Source organism: Theobroma cacao, chromosome 2 (assembly GCF_053813885.1).
Source record: "Theobroma cacao isolate CCN51 chromosome 2, ASM5381388v1, whole genome shotgun sequence".
NCBI lineage: Eukaryota > Viridiplantae > Streptophyta > Magnoliopsida > Malvales > Malvaceae > Theobroma > Theobroma cacao.
In genome coordinates, this window is record NC_142640.1 from 1,680,264 (window position 1) to 1,701,159 (window position 20,896).

A 20,896-nucleotide genomic window follows, 5' to 3' on the forward strand; every position below is an offset into this window, starting at 1 on the left:
TTGGTAATCATCTGGTTGCATATCAATTGGTCAATGCATGATTTTAATATGGGATTAAAAGCTTGGAAAATAATGTGGTTTTACTCAAGATTAAAGCTTACGCTATTTAACCAAAACATGACACACATGTACATGTACATGTATGATAAGCTATTAAACTTCTCTAATTTATTGTCCAACAAAGTCAACTAAATCAATTCAGATACTAAGGCTAGACTTAGTTGGAATTGGGATAAAGTTCATCCTCAAATAATTTAGTTATACTAAGGCTGCTTAAAATATGTAGGCGCCAACATTGCAATTGCAGCATACGATTTGATGGGTCTCTTTCACAATTAATGGAGTAAAAAAAAATCAACTCCCAAGTTTGCTCAAATTTGTAAACAACAAGTTACAAAGTCACGGAACCAATGATTTTCGCCTCAACATACTTATCAAGGTAGATCAAATGTGGTGACAGGGATTAGTGATCGCTATCTCTTTATTTTTAATTTTGTTCAAATCGAATCATTAACTTAATTAATAATATTATATAATTATCTTTTAACTATATTTCACATAAAGTACTAAATCTGATACTCATACTCATAAAAGATCACATTACATCAAATAATAGAGTAAATGAAGTGAATTAGAAATTGGAATACTGCAAAGTGAGTTGGAAGAGGAACATGAAAAAGTCCTTTACCAACTTAATGCATTTTGTCAACCTTGGGCTATAAGTAATGTACTTTTCAATAGTGAGGCGCCTCCCACCCCTTTTTAGCAACAATTCTTGGAGGCAAAATACGTGCTTTTCATACATTTACACAAAGGCAGCAAACAAAATTAAAGCAAATAATTGTTTTTTTCTTTGTGCTAGGACTTCGAAAATTCGGAATATCCATTTTTTAACTTTTTTTTCCCGATGTGGCACTCTGACATTGGTTAAGGTCATTCGATTTGTACAGGTGGCGCCGTCCTCACCTACCCAAAGTGACTTCGAGGGGAAGGCTCGAATCAGACAGGGACCACGACCCGGCGCCATGCAACTTTCTGAGATGCCGTGGCTCCGCGTGCTACTGTTCCTTCGTTTTCTACCCTTTTTTTTTTTACTTTGACAGTGCCTGCTTCAGCCGGTTACCTCTTTCCCATCACCGCGTCATCATTGGCCGCGTACCCGTTGAGGTAACCATGTTTGATCTCCTTCAAGTCCGGAGCGTGTTCCGACACGCGCCACACCTTGACGGACTTGTCCAGGCTGCCACTGTAAACAATCCACTTTCGATCAGCCTTGGTTGATGTTTGGTGGTCTTCTTCAACGGCTAGGCATTTGACGGGGCCGGTGTGACCTGTTAAGACAGAAAGGCACGTGTGAATTCCACCTTGTTCTCTTCTCCACACGCATATGCTCTTATCGGCTGACCCGCTAAACACCAAATTCCCGGCTGTCGCCAAGCACAGCACTGCCATTTTATGGCCCCTAAGGACCCCGCCATGTGACAGGTGCTTTTCACGTTCCCAGAAGTTGACAAGCCCATCAGACGATCCGCAATACAGCACAGCTGATTCTTGGCTCACAGCCAGTGCTGTCACAGCGTTTTCTTGCTTCAACAACAATTGAACCAGGAAATGTTGGGTCCCTTGCCCCTGCAACTCTCTCTTCCATACCTTGACTGTCCCATCTGCCGACCCCGTAAAGACCAGGCTATCGAATCCTGCCACGACAGAATTTATGGCGTCATCATGAGCGTCGATGGATTCCAAGCATTTCGAGTTCGCCAGTAGCCAAACTTTCAAGGTTTTATCCCAAGATCCTGAGTATAACAACCCAAGCTCTTCGTTCAAGCTCAAGCAAGAAACAGCGTCGAAGTGCTTGATTCGCAGAACGCTACGTTTCCTCCGAACTTCAACGTAGTTCTTGGGTTTAACGGAGCTTTTTATTATATCTTTCAAAGTTGGCAAACTACCGAATCTTTTGTGGACACTAGGGTTTGTAGATGAAACGTTCCAGACACGGATTTTACCGTCTTGATGACCAGTGAAGATCCTATCACCCAAAACAATAATGGCTTTAACCAAGCCACTTTTAGCTTTAAAACCTGAAAACTCCTTCAAGCTCTTCCACACGCGGATGTTCTTGCTATCAGAACCCGTGTATAACAAATCTCGAGAAGCAGCTAACGAATAAATATGACCTTCTTCTCGTACAATGGACCCAATAAGCCCGTTTTGGCCAAAATCATTCTCGAGTGGAGATGGGGTGATCCATGGAGATTTGTTGTACGGAGAAGGTTGGTTCCATGGTGACATAATGTAAGGAGAACCCTCGCCGCTTGTCGTTGTGCAGTTGGAATTCCTCGGGCTTGCCAAAGAGGCACTGCTTTTGCTATTGGGGAACACGTCTTCTACAACAACGCTATTTTTCACAGAAAACAAAGAAGGTTCGGATTGTTGGAAGAGAGAACTCAGATTTGGTCGTTTATGGAGGCTGTTTCGCTCCATAACCATCGTTTCACCACCGTCGTTTCTCATCTGTTTCCTGATAAAATTAACAATGAGAAATAAACTGAAAATTGGACAAGAAATTTGATATAAAATGAAGGGATAGGAGAAAAAATTTGAGTGTTTGCTTCTAATTTCTTTGCTTTTGATAGGATTACAGAGACTGGAAAAATGGTCGGGCAAAAGGAGTATATATATAGATGGGAATGAATAGTGGTAGGTAATCTGAGGCTCTGGGTTCTTGACACGTGGTGGGATGAATCGTAATCATTACGAACCGGCAAACCGGGTGTGCCCGTAACAAGGAAACTACAATAAAGTTGGAAATGAAATTTCTCTTTCTTTTTGTTTTCTTTTTCTGTTCATTGTATTATTGTTTTCTAGTGGTAGTAACAGATAATTGCTTGGGTCTTCGCGACGTTTAATCTTCACACGTCAGGATTAGCAAAATTTTGAAACTTAAAAATAGAAATTCCTTTGGATTTCCCAAAGGAGAAAAAGGGTTTTGTTGCATGTGAAAGGGTTAGGAGACTAGAAGTTTGACCATAAGTTTTCATAGTTAGGAAGATATTGACCATTGAAATTTTGAAATAGTCAAAAACATGCAAGTACGTAATGCAAAACCCTTTCCTAAAAAAACAAAAACAAGTTGTTTCTGCCTTAATTTCTCGTAGTGATATTTCGTAATTAAGTGATAATTTATAAATATTATATATCGATGATATATCAATATAAATTCAATAACATTTTTTACATTGGGAAAGCTTAATAGTAAATCAAAGATTCTTTATTAAGATAGGGTTTTCCTTTTTAGGATTTAAAGTAAATAAAGGATGTTAGGCAAAGCTTTGTTTTCCTTTTTTTCTCTTTTTAATTTTGGTTATTCTTGTGTCTTTTTCCAAGCCTTTACACCCTTTCATTACGAAGCAACATTTCATGTTAGCTTTATTCTTGAGCAATCTTTAATGCTATGAAAGTCTTGTATTCAAGTTTAAGGCTTAGAGGTAGATAGGACACGTATATAATTAAGTACATAAAAGAATGGCAGATTGATTTAACTTTCATTGCTTCATAATTACCTATCTTGTTCTTGTATATGACTAATTTTTTGTAAAGCAAACTTCAGTGCATTAATTATAATTAAACCATACAAGCATGCAAATTACACCCTGTTACCGCCACTCTAAATTAATTAATAAAAACATAAAATCATGAGTTTTTTGAATACTAGAATTGACAAAATCATCAATCAATTCATTTGTAGTTTAAACAATATGATATATTTGTCAAACTAAGTTTATAATTAATTAAGCTAATGTATGGATAGCATCATTTGTCCTCTCGATTCTTACTCTCATTCCTTAATCCATATAAAGTTTGAACTAATTAAACAAATTCGAACAGAACCAATCATTTACATGTGGGATAACATAGAAAGATCCATGGCTGAATGGAATGCATGTGAGGTGGAGATATATGATCATACATGGATTACTCTAGATCAGTTGCCCATGTTTATCAGAAATAATGATGCTTTATCGGATCGAGCGCTCCTTCATACCCTAATGTAACGTTCTGCTTGTCCTTTGCAAAGGTGATTGGGAGGTTATTTTCACTATTATTGGCACGCTGATTGAAACATCAAGCCATTGTGTTTCATATCAGTAGTGCACCTTTTCACAATAGTGGCAAACAAAGAAATCAACTGAAAACAAAGCCTATGGCGACGATTCAAGCCAATTAGAGACCCCCCCATGCTTTGCTTTTAGTGCCTTTGGAAGTAGACCCTCGCAGCTTCCATCAGCATAGATTGATCTGTATCTGTACTATATTCTTTTACCACCAAAGGACATGCCATTCCACCATAAATTTTAGCTTACAATTTTCTTCTTATCCTTTTCTTAGGGTAATTATCTTCTTGATCAAATTCCTCGAAAATAATCAACATAACAGATCGGCAGTAAGTTTTTAATATATATAAACGTGATAACCATAGTTTCTCTTTTTGTGGAAACTTCAATTTCGAGTTTCACATGACATAAAAGGATAGCAATCTTGCTCAAGTACTCTCTAGCCGTGTACAAGTTCGGTGAACCACACACACTTTGTTGTTGTCCTGTAGAAAGTCCAAGGCTAACGAACCGTGTCGCCTGCGCCTCAGAAACCATTTTTGGTTTTCACGTTCTCGAGCTGCTAAAATTTGTCAAAGGATCTTGAATGGCTGCCACCTGCAATTCCTGATTGGTAGAGACAACGACCTTCTTCATCCCATCCCACGAACGCCAGCCGCCACGAAATTTGTTCTTCACATTATTGAACTAATTTGGGTATGCTTTCTTCTTGCCACGTAATCCATGCTGGCCAATGGCATGTCTACATGTGTCGTCTGGACAGGTCACACCACGTTAGCATGATGGCATATGTTGAGGTTCTTAATCAACGGGGACAAAGATACTTGTCTGGGGCAACCAAACATGTGAAGCTATTTGCCTTACGTCACTCATATATATATGGGTATATATACGCTACTTAAAATTAATAATATAAAGTTGCTGGTCGGCATAACCTTGTATATCATGTATTTATTCAATGTATATCCTACTGTTGCTGATAGTTGTGGCATATTAATTTCCTTATAGAAGCTTTTTTGAAATTTTGGGTCACGTTTTTCTAAAAAAATGGTTGTTGACTTTTAGCAGAACCAGCCAACTTGAATTATAAGAGTGAAATTGACGTACCACGTATAAATAAATGTTCACATAATTTTAATTATTACAACAAAAAAAATAGTTAAAATCACTTAAAGTACCTTCTCTCTCTCTAGAAGCGTTACGATGTAGCATATAGTATATTTTCACCTAACATTTTTGTTTTATAAATTCGTTTCTTTTTTTTATTAATATCTAAATTTAATTTTTTTTATTGTTTGAAGCAGAATTAACTAGAAGAGATGATAAGTTAATACGTGTGCATTAAAAGGTTTTATATTTTAATCAATTTTATTCCTAGTGTAGGGACTATACTATATATGTTGTCAATTTTATTCACGGAAAATTAAGTATAATTTAAGTTTATATCTAGGACACTTGGCTCCTGTTTAAAAGTCTATAGCCATTGCAAAAAGTATAAAGGGCAAATTCCCTAGTTAAAAGAGACGAAATTCCCATTTCGTTTTTAAACACTTAATGTTGTTATTTTTTATATTATAAATTTATTTTTCATAATATTTTTCTATATTCAAAAGGATCGATCATCTATATTATAATTTTTTTTCAAAATTTTAATATAAAATGCATTAAAATAAAAAAATTATCTTAGTCTCCATAAAAATTGAAGTAAAACACTTCAGAAGTCAAATTAAATAAAGTCCTAAATAGAAGCTTAGCTCATGCTTGTCTGCTAATCATCCAACCAATGCATTTCCAGTCTGCTAATCAAAGGATTTCCCCAAGATAATGGAAAGTTGAAATTGGCAGAAAAATGGATCAGAAAGATGGCAAGTGCCATCTGTTTTATTTTACTTAGATAATTTAATGTAACAAATGTCATCATTTCCTTATCAAAATCCTAGTTTTCCAGTACCTTTCGGGCTGTCCACTGATCAACAAACACCTTCCAATTGCTTGGAAAAATATAGCAAGGTTTACCCAAATCAGATGATCATCCCCTAAAAAAAAAATATAATTAGATGTTGATTTTCTATTGGGAATTAATTGCTTTATTAGTTTACCAAATTATTTTAATTTTTGTCTGTTCATCATCAAACACGTTTCCTGAGTGATGAACAAGCCCCCATATCATTTAATGGCTATAAGATCTTTTTATGTCAAGAAGTAATTAATAAGATTACATAAGCATGAACCTGAGAAAATTTGGATTCTAGCATGTGGCAGTCAGCTACTGAATTAATCGATAATAATCATCTTTAACTTTAATTATTATTTATATTTTTATATATTTTTTGAAGATCACCTTTTGTATTCCAAGATTCATGAAGTCATAAACAAGAAGAATTGGTAAGAAGAAAACAGCATCGAGGATTAAGTGCATGTTAAAGAATTGGATTATTTTTTTATTGAATTTATTGTACGCTATTATAACTTGTCTGAGTTGACTGAACATGTTCGATGTTCCCGTACTGTGAACAACATCACAAGAAATTTAGATATTTTCGATGAAATATTTTTTATTAAAAAAATTATGATATTCAAAGAGTGATATCCATATTTATTCGAATTCAAAACAGATATTAAATAATTGTGTCTTGAAAATACTTATTAAACAATACGTATTATCATTTTTAATTATTGATTATTTTTTTATTAATTTATAATAAAATTTTAACAAAATATTGATAAATTTACCTACAAAATTTATTATAGTTCCATAATGTCTTGTATAGGATCCAATTACGTAACCAAGGAATGAAAATTATACACTTACAAGTGTGAAGGCAAAGTATAATATGAACAAAATGGTGGCATGTGAAACGTGTCACTAATTACTGGGAGGATTTGTCTACGCTATGCAAAATTATCAAACACGCTTCACTGCTGCTGAAATTCGATGCCAACTAATTAAGAAATTTCAGTAATTCATAGTCAGCTTCGGCTGCTAATCTCAATCTGCCAATCCAATCCGATGATGGATTGCCGTGGCTGTTTGATCCAGTTCAAGAATGCTTGTTCATGACTATGCCAAGTGCTAACATACTGAAACTTGGCAATTAAGTTTTGATGACTTATAACCTCTGTTCTTGTCCTTGAAACAGTGACGATCCGTGATTAAGGAGGACATGTACTTCTTTGAAATCTTTTTTCAAACCTTTAAAGACAGATCCATGATGGGTTATGCGTGACTTACAGCCACAGGGTTAGTATTCATGCTCTTTGGGAAGAACAAGTGTAGACTTCAATGACTGTAACATCATGCTTACTTTAAAGACTCTCACTCTCATGGCCTCACCCCAGATATCTTTTCTGCCAGAACCAGTCTTTTCCCATTTCTTCCGAACAAGAAAAGAGGTGCAAATTCGTTTGCAGGTCAGCCCATCACAATTATGTCTTGTGTCTTTCCTTCTAATGGAAGTACTATACTACTAACATAGTTTGCTACTGTTCCAAAATTGCTTTTCTTGTTCTAGAAATGGACGATGGTCGATGCATTTGCCAATAACGGTGACATGAAAGAGACAAATGAACATTAGACAACAACAAAGCTAGCCCTACAATTCGTCTACTCTTTCAGCAGTAAAGTGGCTAAGGTCCCATCCCCAATAATGTCAAAAGTGCTGATGCTACATTGCCTCAAAATATTTTTTTGTCTCCAAATTAACCCATCTCCCCCATTCCGATATGTAGACACTATAAAAAAGGAAAATCATAATAAATTTTATTAATTAAAAATAAATGAAAATATAAATAAAAAAAGAAAAAAAAAACAAAAAAAAGAGAAAAGGGGAGAGGGTACGATTGGCAGGGTGCGCAGGCACCTCCCTCACCCTGTCAGACACGAAAAATTCACGTCTGGCAGGGTAGTGGAGGCACTACACTCGGCCAAAAGCTGAGTATATAAAGCCCCACTGTAGAATTGGCAAGCGGAGGAACCAAAAATTAGAAAAACCCAAGCAGTATCAAGAATAAAAAATCCCTAGTAAGCTTCCTAGCAGCCACAAATCCACAACCAAAAAACAAAAAAAATCATCAAAAAATACAATGAGAAATGAGGGTTGATAGCTCGTTTTAAGGGAAACTCTAGATGGGGTTTTAGTACTGTTGGCTGTGGGAGTCGGATTTGGGTTTTGGGTAGTTTAAATCGGGCGGCAAAAAAATCTGAAACCAATAAACAACCTGCAAGCCAAAAAATAATCGAAAAAAATAAAAAATCCTAGCCCCTAGCAGCCGAATACCACAACCAAGTTTTCTCTACTCTTCTAACAGTCAGAATCAACCACAAATACAAAAGAATATACCAAACAATACCGAAAAAATACAAAAAAATGTGTGCAGTGAGAATGCCACCGATTAAGGAGTAAATTAGAGAGAGAGAGTTGGGGCTCGGACGGCTGCTGGCTAGGGAGAAACCCGATCAGTGCCAAGGAGGAAAGTCGGCAAAGCAAAGAGAGAGAGAGAAGAAAGTAACCGGCGACGACGTGAAGAAAGGGGGTTTGGTTTGGGCAACCGTCGAGCAAGGAGACAAGAGAGAGAGGAGGAGAAGGAGACCAGGTCGACGTCGAAGAAAAGAAAAAGAGGTAGATCCGGTCATTTGGGTCCCGTCGTCGGTGACAGCAGGAAGCCCCACTAGCTACCGACGTAGGGAAGAGAGGGGAGAAACTTGATCGACGCCAAGGAGGAAACCCGGCGAAAGGAAGGAGAAGGGAGAGGGGAAGAAGTCCTCAAGCCGGAGCCGGTGAGAGAGAAAAGAGAGAAGGAAAGGTTTGATTTTTTTTTTTAGAGAGAAGACAGAGCATCTGCCTTTGGAGAGAGAAACGAGTGGAGAAAATAGGGAAAGACCAAAAAAAAAAAGGGATTATATAGGGTAGGAAGAGGTAAAACGGCGTCGTTTTGAGAATGTAGGATCAAACGGCTTAAAGGCCTTTGGAACGGCACCGTTTGGTGCTCCAGAGTGTGTGTTTGGGATAAGTTGTTTGGACCCAGGCCAGATCGGAAGGGAGCCAAAGCCTAGCGGCGCTTAAACCCACTTTGAGCAGTGGGTCAGCTTCAACCCAGTAGGTAATGGATCTGCTCACTGAATAATGATTTGGGCTTGGACTGTTGATGTTGGGACATGATATTTTTTTTTATTATTTGTTATTCATGATAGTGTTATTATTTTTTGAATTATATACATAAGAAAAATGAAATATATGTAAAAAAAAAATGTGAAAGTCTTTAGTATAGTAGATAGTAAATTTTAGGGAGTTCAAAAAATATATACGTATATGAAATAATAAATATAGTAAATGGTTAGGAAATGATAGGAATATGTTTAAGTTAGTCATAAAAATCTATTAAATGCTTTATAGTAAAATTAAATCAAAGTAAGAAAACATATGTATGGATACATAATATATACATATATATATATATATATATATATATATATATATAAGTTTAGATGATTATCTAGTTTATAAGTAAGAGTTTTTGCTAAATAGAGTATGCTCACAAATAGAAAGAGAATCTATAAATAAAATATTATGGTGATGATATATTTAGTTAAGAGAAGAATACCGAAAAATAATTAATCAATATCGATGATGGGATGATCGGTCGGGACTCGAGAAGTCGCAATCCCGGACTCATATTCCTTAGGTTCGGAATCCGAATCAAGGCTCCACCAGTACGATGGGAGGGTCTCGATTTCGAGATCTCGAAATTTTTTATAAAAATGAAAAAAATTAACAACACAAAATCACTCAATAAAAATAATAAATAAATAACAATAGATAAAAAAATGATAAAAAAATAATAATTCAAATATATAGTAAATAATTAATTTGTGAAAATACAATATACATGACATTAAATAAATAAAAAAATAAAAATAAATAAATAATAATACAAAATCTAAAAACAACAACTAATTTAAAATTAAGCATTAAATATCAAGTGGCACAAACTATGAATTAATAAATATTATACAAAAATGTGAAGACAAACATAAGAAAGAAAAAAAGAATTAAATATAGATATATAAAATAAGATTTTAGGCTTTAGGTTTGGATAAAAGATTGCTTACGAAAAAATATAATAATAATAATAAAATAAAAAAATAAAAAAATAAAAAAATAAAATATAAAATTTTGTCACTAAAGTAACATGGAATCATAAACAATTTATTTAATTATAAAAGAAAAATATAAGAGTAACTTAGAATAAAAATGTAAGACATAAAAAAAAAATAATTAGAAATAAAATAGAAAATATGATAATAAAGAATAAAATAAAATAAAAATTATAATCAAATAATAAAAAATGACAAAAAAAATAATAAAATAGATAATTACATTAGCCTAGCATATATATGTTGCATCATGTATACCATTGCATATAAATATTTCTGTTTTCGAGTTTAAGCCCGATGATGGGATCTTCCGAGGATCTTGTGAAGGCGGGTATCCCTCGGAAAGCTCCCTAGGTGAAGAGGTGTCCCCGGGTCTCACCAGTATGATGGGAGGGCTCTAAAAATATCTTTAATAAAAGGCTTTTACCCGAATTAGGTTCATTGTACACGAAAATATTATTTAAAAAAAAAAACGTACAATGACCCCGATGATGGGAATTATTCGTTAAATTTACGAAGGTGAGTTTATCGGATAATTTCCTATGTGAGAGAACATCCTGGATCCCACCAGTATGATGGGCGGATTTGGGAGAACATCCTAAATAAAAGGTTACTCGTCCGATATTTTTATCCCACGTCATGCATCTTATCTTGCCTCACATTTGCATTCCATTTTAAGTTGAATAGGAGATAAAATAAGTGAATAATAACTAAGGAAATATAGTGAATTTAAAAATTAAAACCTAATAAGATAATCTAAAAATGGTACCATTCATGGAACGGGTGTCTCGGGAGTGTTAATCCTTATCCGGACGTAACCGTACTCCCGGACCTAAATCTAGAAAATCATAGACAAATTAAAGATTCTTTTCGGTGGACTTAAAATTAATTTAAGATTTTATCGATTAGAATCGAGTCAATAGGTGATCAATCACATCTAATAAAAAAAATTAATGATGACTCTTAATTTTTTAATATTTTTACATCACATTTGACGGTTGAATTTCTAGGCCCGCATGTCTTAAGCAAAATGGAAAGGACCTGGCAGGCATTCTTCCATTATTGATCCCCGTGAATGCAGAAGAAGAAAAGAAAATAACAGAGACGTATCAACTGATCTAGAATTTCTAGTACATATAGCAGCAATTGGGAATCCCATTTTTAGTGCTGTACACTTGGCTTTCTTCTGCAGCTAACTGGACCACCTACTTGAATTTCTCGAGTCTGAGAGAGTAACATCAGAGTATGGCAGCAGACAAATATAACATCAACAACTTCCAACCACAGTTAGTGCTGTACACATGGCTTGCTTCTCTTGCATCATGTCAGAGCTCAGAAACAAACAATTTTCAAGCAAACCATGGACTAACCAACAGCTGCCAGCAGACATGCAGTCTTCTAGCTATCACTGTCAAATCAAACATCTCTTAAACTCGTATGCATCATTGCTAACGAGATCAAGAAAGGGAGATTATTGGTTAATTAATTTCGGGTTTCCCTCTTTTTTCATGCATTGCCTGGCGGCTTTTGGATAATCTTGAGCGCAAGTCATAAGGGATTTGACTCTAGCTCAGGGACTAGTATGCATTGTATCTGTTTACGTGTCAGCGAACCTGTTCACAGACATTGGATTAAGTTCTTAAGGAGGTTCCCAACGAGGACAGTTGTTGAACAAACCCACCTTTCTGAGATGGGTGTTCATTGACAAAATCAATAATTGTGATTCCAGAACCACTTCTGATTAAAAGAAGCATGGCCCAGGACGACAAACGTAGCAGTCTAGCGGCTTACTAGGTTTAAGGGGGAACTTGTCGAATCAGAAATGATAGCATTGGTTGTAAGTCATACAAGCATACATTAGTTCAAGAAGAGCAGGTTTGGGTAAAGAAAAAGAATTAACAGACATAAACAAACATTATTAATTTAATACTTCATTTATCTGATATTGAACTCAAATAGTATTTTTGTGCTTCGAGAGGTGATGTAAATATTTGTTGGGGTGAGCATTTGGTTAGTTCACTTGGTTTAGTTTTATAATTTTAAATATCGAATTTTTATAAAAAATAATCAAAATCAATTGAATTATAATAAAAAATAAAAATAATCAAAATCAATTTATTTTGATCGATTTGTTTGGTTACTTCGATTTGAATAGAATTGATTTTGAAGTTGAGTTCTATTTTAAAAATATTAATAATATTTATATAAAAGTTATTATTGATAGTCAATTTTTTGTTCGGCGTGGTTATAAATTTTAGATTCTGAAAATCGATTGATATAATTGAATAAACTGTCTTTCATAATTAATTAATACCAAATTCAAAAAAATTGATAGAAATTAATCGAGTTCAATCAAACCGACTAACGTTCACCCGAGGCCCAATATTTCATTTCATCCAAAGATTTCAGTAAATGAAAGAAGGAAAATTAAGGTTTAAGGGCTTTCAGTCTCATGATCATTTTTGAAACAGTTGGACCTTTTAATTCCCAATAAAAGCCCAATAATTTACTAGGATTGGGCTAAGCCCTCTTCACCAAAAACAGCCCAAGAAGAACTTTGACGCCTCGCTCCCCCAGGCCCGCAAAGCTACCTTGTTCTTCAAGTTCAGAGAGTAAAATAGCCGAGGAAGGTGAAAGCTTGAATCGATTCTTCAAAAGAGAGGAAAGAGCTGCTTCAATTCCATAAAAAAGCAAGACGGAAACACTAATCTACTCATAGAAATGGACTTCGTTACTGAACAAGGCAAACAGCCGCACGAAGAATGCTCTACTTTGCTTCTGGTTCGCTCATCTTTTCACCCCCCCAACCTTTAATTAATTCTTGATTTTTTTAATTATTTTTTTTTGTTTTAGCCGGCGTTGTCGATTGGGAATGTGGGGCAGTTGGCAGTAGATTTATTAGTATCATCAATGAAAGCAGAGAGAATTGGGTACTTGGATGATCCTTTTGTGCTTCCCTGTGTTGGCAATGATGCTTATGGGCCTATTCCTTGCGGCGAGCTTGCCCTCCCTCTTGAAGGTGCTCTCTTTTACTCACATTTTCCTCAAATTCTTTGTTTTAGGAATTTTGGGTTAATGTATTTGAACTCAAATATTTGTTGTTTCTTGATTTTTTTTTTTCAGCTTACCAATCTTCTTCTAATGGACTCACTCTTCTTCAACAGAGGTCTCCGGTTGTTAAGGTATTGCTTGAATTCATAGTTTTATTGACTCGATTATGATGCACCTAAATACTGGCATGACCTTTATGATGGTTGAGTACTCGTGATGGATCTAGGGCCCTATGGAATCTTTTTCTTTTACTTGTCTTAACATCCTGTGAAGTTACAAGTTTTCTTTTTGAGTATGTGCAATGAATTTTTGTGTGAGTACTATAATCTTGAAGCTTCTCTGTTAAAGTGCTTCCCTTAATAGCTGATTTAGAATTTGATGATTTCACAAGCTAGTTTTCCTTGCTTAAACTGAACTAGAAGGAGAAGAGCCATTTGATGCATAGTTAATTTGAATATTGATAGAATTATTTTTTTTAAAATGGTCGTCTATGCAGGGGATGATGGTTGAATTTGCCAAAAACTTGGCAAATTTTGCTGCTGCAAGTGGAAAGAAGCATGTTGTTCTGCTTTCCACTTTGGACTTTGGAAAATGGCAGAAAATAGACATGTCAAGGTATTTCAAGCTGTAATTTTTCTTCGGTTAGTAATTAATATAATGTATTTAGATAACATCATTATTTCCAGTTTCAATGCAACCATGCATTGGGGACAGCAAGTCGGTCCACTTCTGGATCTTTGAGAATATAGATTAGTTGACTTACTTCTGCTCTGGGAAATCACCTTGGCAGCTGGTTATGCCCATTGTTCACCAGCAATTAAGCATTTTATCAATGCTGATCTTTTGGCTGTGATTTCAGTGGTCTGCAGATATATTACGTATCCAGCACCAATCCTGATGGAAGAGATGATCACTGTGAACAACTTGGATGGAAAAGGCTGCAAGAATACAATCCTGCTCAGAGATGTTGGAAGCATCTTAGCACCTTAGCTGAAGGAAACACTATGCTGGAAAACAATTTGCCTTTTGAAGATGAGCTGGAAGAGGAAGATTATTACCCAAGTTTGCCTTTTGCAGCGCTTTTTTCTTGTTTCAAGGTATTCTTCTTTTAAATGCATAATTGTTTAGTACTGAACGTTGGGTGAGTCTGCCTTTTGCTGCAGTTTTTCCTTTTTCTTTTTTTGACTTTGCATTAGTCCAGAGTTAATTTGATTATTAAGTAACATGCAAAAGTTTCCATAAATGATGACCCCTAAATTTTGTCTGTGGCTTACTTTGTAATTTTCTCTATAGGCCAAAGGATTGAAGGTTACATGCTTATTATGCTATTGTTCAGAAGGGGACAATATGCAGGATGCTTTTAATTTGGCTGAGGCAGCATGCAATCTATTGGGGCTTAATCCTAGTACTTTTCATAGTAAGTTTCTTTTATACTTAAGATATTGATATTGCCTGCAACAGCTACTCTGTGTCATCTTTTGACACTTATCCTAAGATTAATAGGTAATGGGAATTAGGCCAGAATTGATATACTGTTGAATAGGACCCTTCCACCCTTGATCATGCGCATTTTCTAAATAATTCAAAGTTTACAAATGTATTTTTTCACCATTGTTGGTGTTTTCTTATTATGAACGTCATCAAGTGCACTTCGTTGTAAGAATATCCTGTATATATTACCTTTTCATTTTCTTGCACATGCTTTAGACTGCTATGATGATACTTGACATGAAGCATCTCAAATACATCCTTGAGAATTTAAATATAAGGGGTGTTTTCAGGTCTATATTTCTTGATGCATGGTTTCTTCTCTTTGAACATTCACCTTGGATTATCTTTCACGGAAAGTTTTTGCTTTAGACATGGAGGCATAATCTTTAATCATGGTCTTAGAAATATAGCAGACACTCTACCAAGAATCTTATACTTCAACTTTTGGTTTCTGGTATGAAAACTTGCACTTAGGATAAGGTTTTTTGATACGGTTTCACATCAGGAAAAAGGGTTTTAACATGATTGTCTTGAAAACACTTCAGCAATGCATCATCATTTTGTGCATTATCTAAGTTCTCTTGGAACCCTGTGCACCTGCTAACGGACATACACCTCCAACGAGTGTTTCCTCTGCAACGAGAGATAATCATTAAGCTGGAGGAATATGTCAATTGCTTTATTTTTATTGTCTCAATTTTCTTCAAAATAATAAATTGTTTCTGTTTTTTAACCATGACTCTGACATTATCATCCACAATATTTCTTTCTGATATATGATTCAACTGTACTAATCTCTGAACTTGTTTCACTGGAAGAGACTAATTTACCTAGGTGTTCTTGCTTTTAACGATGACCATTTTTTTCCATTGCTATCCTTTTTTGGTCTCTTAACATTTGCAGTAAGAATTCGAAATACGCACAAGTTTTTATTTTATTGTATTATCTTTTCAGGTAATGGGAGTGGTAGTTGGCTAACCCCTTTATCGTGGCAGACCGTCTATGGACCACCGCCAGATATGTCAATCTTTTAGGCTGGAGCTTATCATTTATAGTCAACTTGACAAGTTGATCATCTGTAAAACGTTTGGTTTTGTTAGCAGATAAGTAGAAATAGTGTTGGCATTGATGGAACAAGGCCTGAGAAAAATGCCCGACTGATTACATTTATGTCAATTTTTCTAAAATGTTAAAACTTTTGCTCAGAAATGGGTGAATAACAGCCAGGAATCTTTTTTTTTCCCTCTTTGTCAAATTTTTATATCCAAAATTCCCTGAAAAATCTTTCATTTTGCAAAAATTAGACATGACAATTCATATTTGAGTGTTTTAACTCTATCATACTATGAATTAAACATATCAAATTCTTAAACATGAATAAGAATAAGTTTATTAAACGTATAACATGACACCATATATCTATTAACATGACAAGCACGTGAGTGATATGTTGACTACTGTTTCAACGTTATTGGTTTGACCGAAGGATATGCAATTTGCTTTATATTTTCGGCCCGACATCTGCTAAAATTTTGGAAGCCCTTTTAATGATGTTCATTTATACAATTAATTTTTTTTATTTTTTATTTTAACAAAAATTTAATAATATCATATTTAATATCAATGGATATTTTTTATATATTTTTGTCGATAAGATATATGATAAGGTAATATATTGATATAAATTATTAGGTGATTCTGTCAACTTTATTTACTTACTTAACCGAATTACAAAACAACAGCTTGTAATTTAATTTTTGAAAAGTAAATATCAAAAGACATTATCAAATAAAATTTATAGAAGGCAAAATAATTAAAAAAATGAAGCAAATGTTTGTTAGCAGACAGGAATCTCTCATACAATCTTGGAAAGAGGTACAGCACATGCATGCATTAAGCTATTAATCAATAATGAGATGGGCATTTTGACCCTGGAAATCCATATGTGTACATGGCTTAGCTATGCCAAATGTTGCAGGCAAAATCCTCAGGAATTTCGAAGTTTGAACTAAGCTAGGATGTTGTTTGAAAAGAACAGCAGGAAGATATTCTGCATTTACCATTCTTACCAAATAAAGTTACCCCATTTTAACCAAATCTGATATTACTTGCAATGTACATAAACTAAAGTCATTTGGCTATTAATTGGTGCATTATCTTCTGATTAAAGAGCAAAATTTAAATTCTCTTTCTTCCTATTATAAAAAAAAAAAAGCAAAGTCATTTTCTCACTTACCAACCTTCATATAATCTTAAATTCCCTGGTTGAATTTTTACCCTGGATTTGTTAAAATCTTGAGAAAATTTTGATGACTCACGCAATTTATAACTTGAATGGTCCAAGACTCCCCAAAGAAGTACAGCTCCAATTATGAATGCTGAGCAATGTAGCATAACTTTCACGTGGTTGTCTTGTCTGCTTCCTGCAGGTATATTATCAGAGGTTACAGAGCCGTAGATCTCAAAATCATTTACCTGATAAACTCAAGCCCCCAACAATGTCTTCCTCTTCTTCTTCACAGCCCCCGGAGCTTCCACTGAAACCGGTTCCTGGAGACTATGGGCATTTCTTCTTTGGTGCACTTCGAGACCGTTTAGCATACTTCTACTATGAAGGCAGGGACAAGTTCTTCGAGAACCGAATCCAAAAGCATCAATCCACAGTCTTCAGAATCAATATGCCTCCTGGCCCTTTCATTTCCTCCTCCGCTCAAGTTATTTGTCTTCTCGATGCTATCTCCTTTCCTGTCCTCTTCGACAGTTCCAAAGTCGAAAAACGTGATGTTCTTGACGGTACTTTCTTGCCTTCCTTGGCTTACAGCGGTGGCCATCGAGTCTGCGCTTACCTTGACCCTTCCGAGCCAAAGCACACCTCTCTGAAATCCTTCTTCTTGGCTACTCTAGCGGCCCGCCATAATAACTTCATACCCCTCTTTCGAACAGGCTTATCAGAGCTTTTCAACGAGCTTGAAGCTAAAATATCTAGCAAAAAAGAAGCATATTTTAACACCCTGTGCGATACCATGTCTTTCAACTATGTTTTTCGCCTCCTCTGTGACAAAAACCCGAGTGAAACACGGATAGGATCCAAAGGACCAAAACTTGTTGACAAATGGTTATTGTGTCAGCTTGCTCCACTTGGATCACTAGGGTTGTTGCCAAACTTTCTATGTCTTATCGAAGATCTTTTGTTGCGTACATTTACTTTCCCATTTTTTCTAGTTAAATCTGATTACAAGAAACTTTACGATGCCTTCTCTGAGTTCGGAAGCTCAGTCTTGGATGAAGCTGAAAAATTCGGGATAGAAAGAGATGAAGCCTGTCACAACCTGGTTTTCCTTGCTGGTTTTAATGCTTATGGTGGCATGAAAGTTCTGTTCCCTGGCCTGATCAAGTGGGTTGCATTAGCAGGAGAAAAGTTACACAAGAGGCTAGCTGATGAAATCAGGACCGTTGCCAAAGCTGAAGGTGGTGTCAGTTTCTCTGCCTTGGACAAGATGGTTCTGACCAAATCAGTGGTGTATGAATTTCTAAGGATTGATCCTCCCGTTCCTTTCCAGTACGCCAAAGCCAAGGCTGATTTGGTAGTCCAAAGCCACGATGCAGCCTTCGAGATCAAGAAAGGGGAGATGCTCTTTGGGTATCAGCCGTTTGCCACCAGGGATCCCAAGGTTTTCGAGAACCCGGAGGAGTTCGTGGCAGATAGGTTCGTTGGGGACGGAGAGAAGCTTCTGAAGTATGTTTATTGGTCGAATGGGCGTGAGACCGAGGAATGCACGGCGGAGAACAAGCAATGTGCCGGCAAAAATCTGGTGATGCTGCTGTGTAGATTGTTGCTGGTGGAGCTTTTCCGTCGTTATGACACGTTTGAGGTTGAGGCTGGAATGTTCATGTTCGCTGCATCAGTGACGTTCAAGTCGTTGACTAAAGCCTCAAGCACTTGACACCATACCGATGGTCGCATGATCATCATAAATTAACACTAGTCGCATTTTATTTGATTACCCTTTTCATGTTGATTTCTCAGTTCTACAGTGTTTATGTCCTATACCTATCTGTAAGTGGTAATAAAATTTTTTAATTTATCTCTTAAAACTGTTACCAATACTTCGAAGAATTGTAGCTGATTCAATTTGGGCATGAATTTTTAATTAAGCATAGGATTTATTATCTTAAAAAAATAGAAAAATCTTTTAATTTCGTATAACTTCACATAGACCGACCCTTCCACATGGGGTGAGTAAATGAGCATTCACAGCCAACCACCTCGGTTTTGGATTTTCCTTAAAGAAAACGACAGAGTTTTGGTAATCGTATGATGTTTTCTTGATCCAATGAATAGAAGAAATAATTAAGAAACAATAATATTTTAATTAAATGTACATAAAATGTCATGGGTATTGTGAAAGGTCTTCGTAGATGTTGACAAGTTGCAAAAGTTGATCCAGAAAATCAGATTCAATCAGAAATTTTATGAAATTTGATAGGTCTTGCTTACTTTTGTTTTTTATTACTAGAATATTATCTGTGTGCAACACATGGACCTCTTTGCACCCCGTCTCTTTTGCTTCAACTTCCTTTCTCTTTCTCTTTATTTGCCCTTGACGTGATTCACTGACCCTTTTGCACCACTCTCTTTCTCTCTCTTTACCTCAACATTTTTTCTCTTTTACTCTCTTTGTCCTCCACGCGATTAACTCTAAAAATCACAAACTTCTTTTTAAATATGTTATAAAAATCACAATTTTTTATATGACAGTTTATGAGAATAAAAATATGATAAAATATCTTCAAATTATATAAATTATAGATAAAAGTAAAAAAAAAAATTTTCTTTCAATATCTATAATTTAATGCCAACACATCATCTTTACCAATTAAAAAATGTCCCAAACTCAATACAAAAGTGATACCCAAACTAATGGGAAGGATGGGATTTCTTTGGGCTTTTGTGCTAGCATTAAAGTATTGAGTAAATTACAAAGCAAAAAAAATCATGTTATATATTAGAAAAAAAATCATGTTTTATATTAGAGTCAAAACAAATTTATTTTTAAATCATTTACGTAAATTATGATTAATTTCAGTTGAGATAGGACCTAATTTACCCTAACATGAGCCTCCCTGTGGAATTTCTCATTTCAAAAGCAAAGAAACTAGCAAAGAATCCTCTTTCTCCTTGGATAGCAGTCAAATTTTTTCTATTATTTTTTGAGTAAAATACTCTATAATTTTTAATTTTTAATCATAATTATACATGAATTTACTAATTTGTGAAATGGATCTGTGCTCTCTGTTGAGCACCCATCTATACTCTCTAAGGTTCCAGAGGGCACCTATCTATGCTCCTTGGGAACATGCCAATGGTGCTCCCTAGGGAATACTAAAACAGTGTTCCCAAAGAGCACCATGTTGGGTGCTGGGAGTACTCGAGAGAGGGTTTTTTTTTTAATAAGAAAAAAATTAAAAAATAAAAATAAAAATTTATATAATTTAATACTTTTTAAAATTAATAAAAAATAAAATTATTTTTTAATATTACTATATTATCAAATTAAAAAAATATTAATGAGGGACTAACAACTGAATTTATATATAGTTAATAAAAAATATTTTTTAAAAATAAATTTGTATAAAATTACAACTTATTATTAATTAAGAGACACGGATATTTTACCTTTAGTTTTTTAAATTAGCTTTGGCTAGGTGTCTCCTGGTGTCTAGTTTGGGTTGCAGGAATTTGACAGAATAAATAAAGACTAACACTAACTTGCCCACTTAATCACGTTTTCCAGGTCCTGAAAGAGGCTCCCTAACCTATTGTAGTGTTAATTTCCAGGAAGAGGGAAATTTACAGAAGGGCCAAAAGCAATAGTTGGTGGTCGGTCCCATCAAGCAATTCAAACTACAATAATTCAGGCTTTGGTTTGTCATTTGTGAATGGCACCATAACTTTGTGTTTCTTTATTTCTGTCAGCATGTGTATCTTCTCTTTTCAACCATGTTTGCTAGGAAAGAAACAATGGTGAATCGACTGAACTCTACCCAAAGAAAAATTTTACTGTTTAGTAATCTTGTTATTTCA

The 20,896-nt window shown here is 35.1% G+C and overlaps 2 protein-coding genes and 1 pseudogene across 2 annotated transcripts; 2 read left to right on the plus strand and 1 right to left on the minus strand.

Moving 5' to 3' along the window:
* Positions 1-683: 683 nt before the first annotated feature.
* LOC18607251 (protein JINGUBANG pseudogene) lies at positions 684-2,655 on the minus strand (annotated as a pseudogene).
* Positions 2,656-12,889: 10,234 nt separating this feature from the next.
* On the plus strand, positions 12,890-16,053 carry LOC18607252 (clast3-like protein). The gene is made up of 7 exons (XM_007041313.3): positions 12,890-13,050; positions 13,123-13,288; positions 13,393-13,451; positions 13,817-13,935; positions 14,180-14,417; positions 14,614-14,737; positions 15,766-16,053. The coding sequence occupies exons 1-7, from the start codon at positions 12,991-12,993 to the stop codon at positions 15,843-15,845; spliced, it is 846 nt and encodes a 281-aa protein (XP_007041375.3). The 5' UTR covers positions 12,890-12,990; the 3' UTR covers positions 15,846-16,053.
* Positions 16,054-17,159: 1,106 nt separating this feature from the next.
* On the plus strand, positions 17,160-18,906 carry LOC18607253 (allene oxide synthase 3-like). Its single transcript, XM_018115054.2, has one exon. It carries the CDS (start codon positions 17,310-17,312, stop codon positions 18,753-18,755), a length of 1,446 nt encoding a protein of 481 aa, XP_017970543.2. The 5' UTR covers positions 17,160-17,309; the 3' UTR covers positions 18,756-18,906.
* Positions 18,907-20,896: the final 1,990 nt, after the last annotated feature.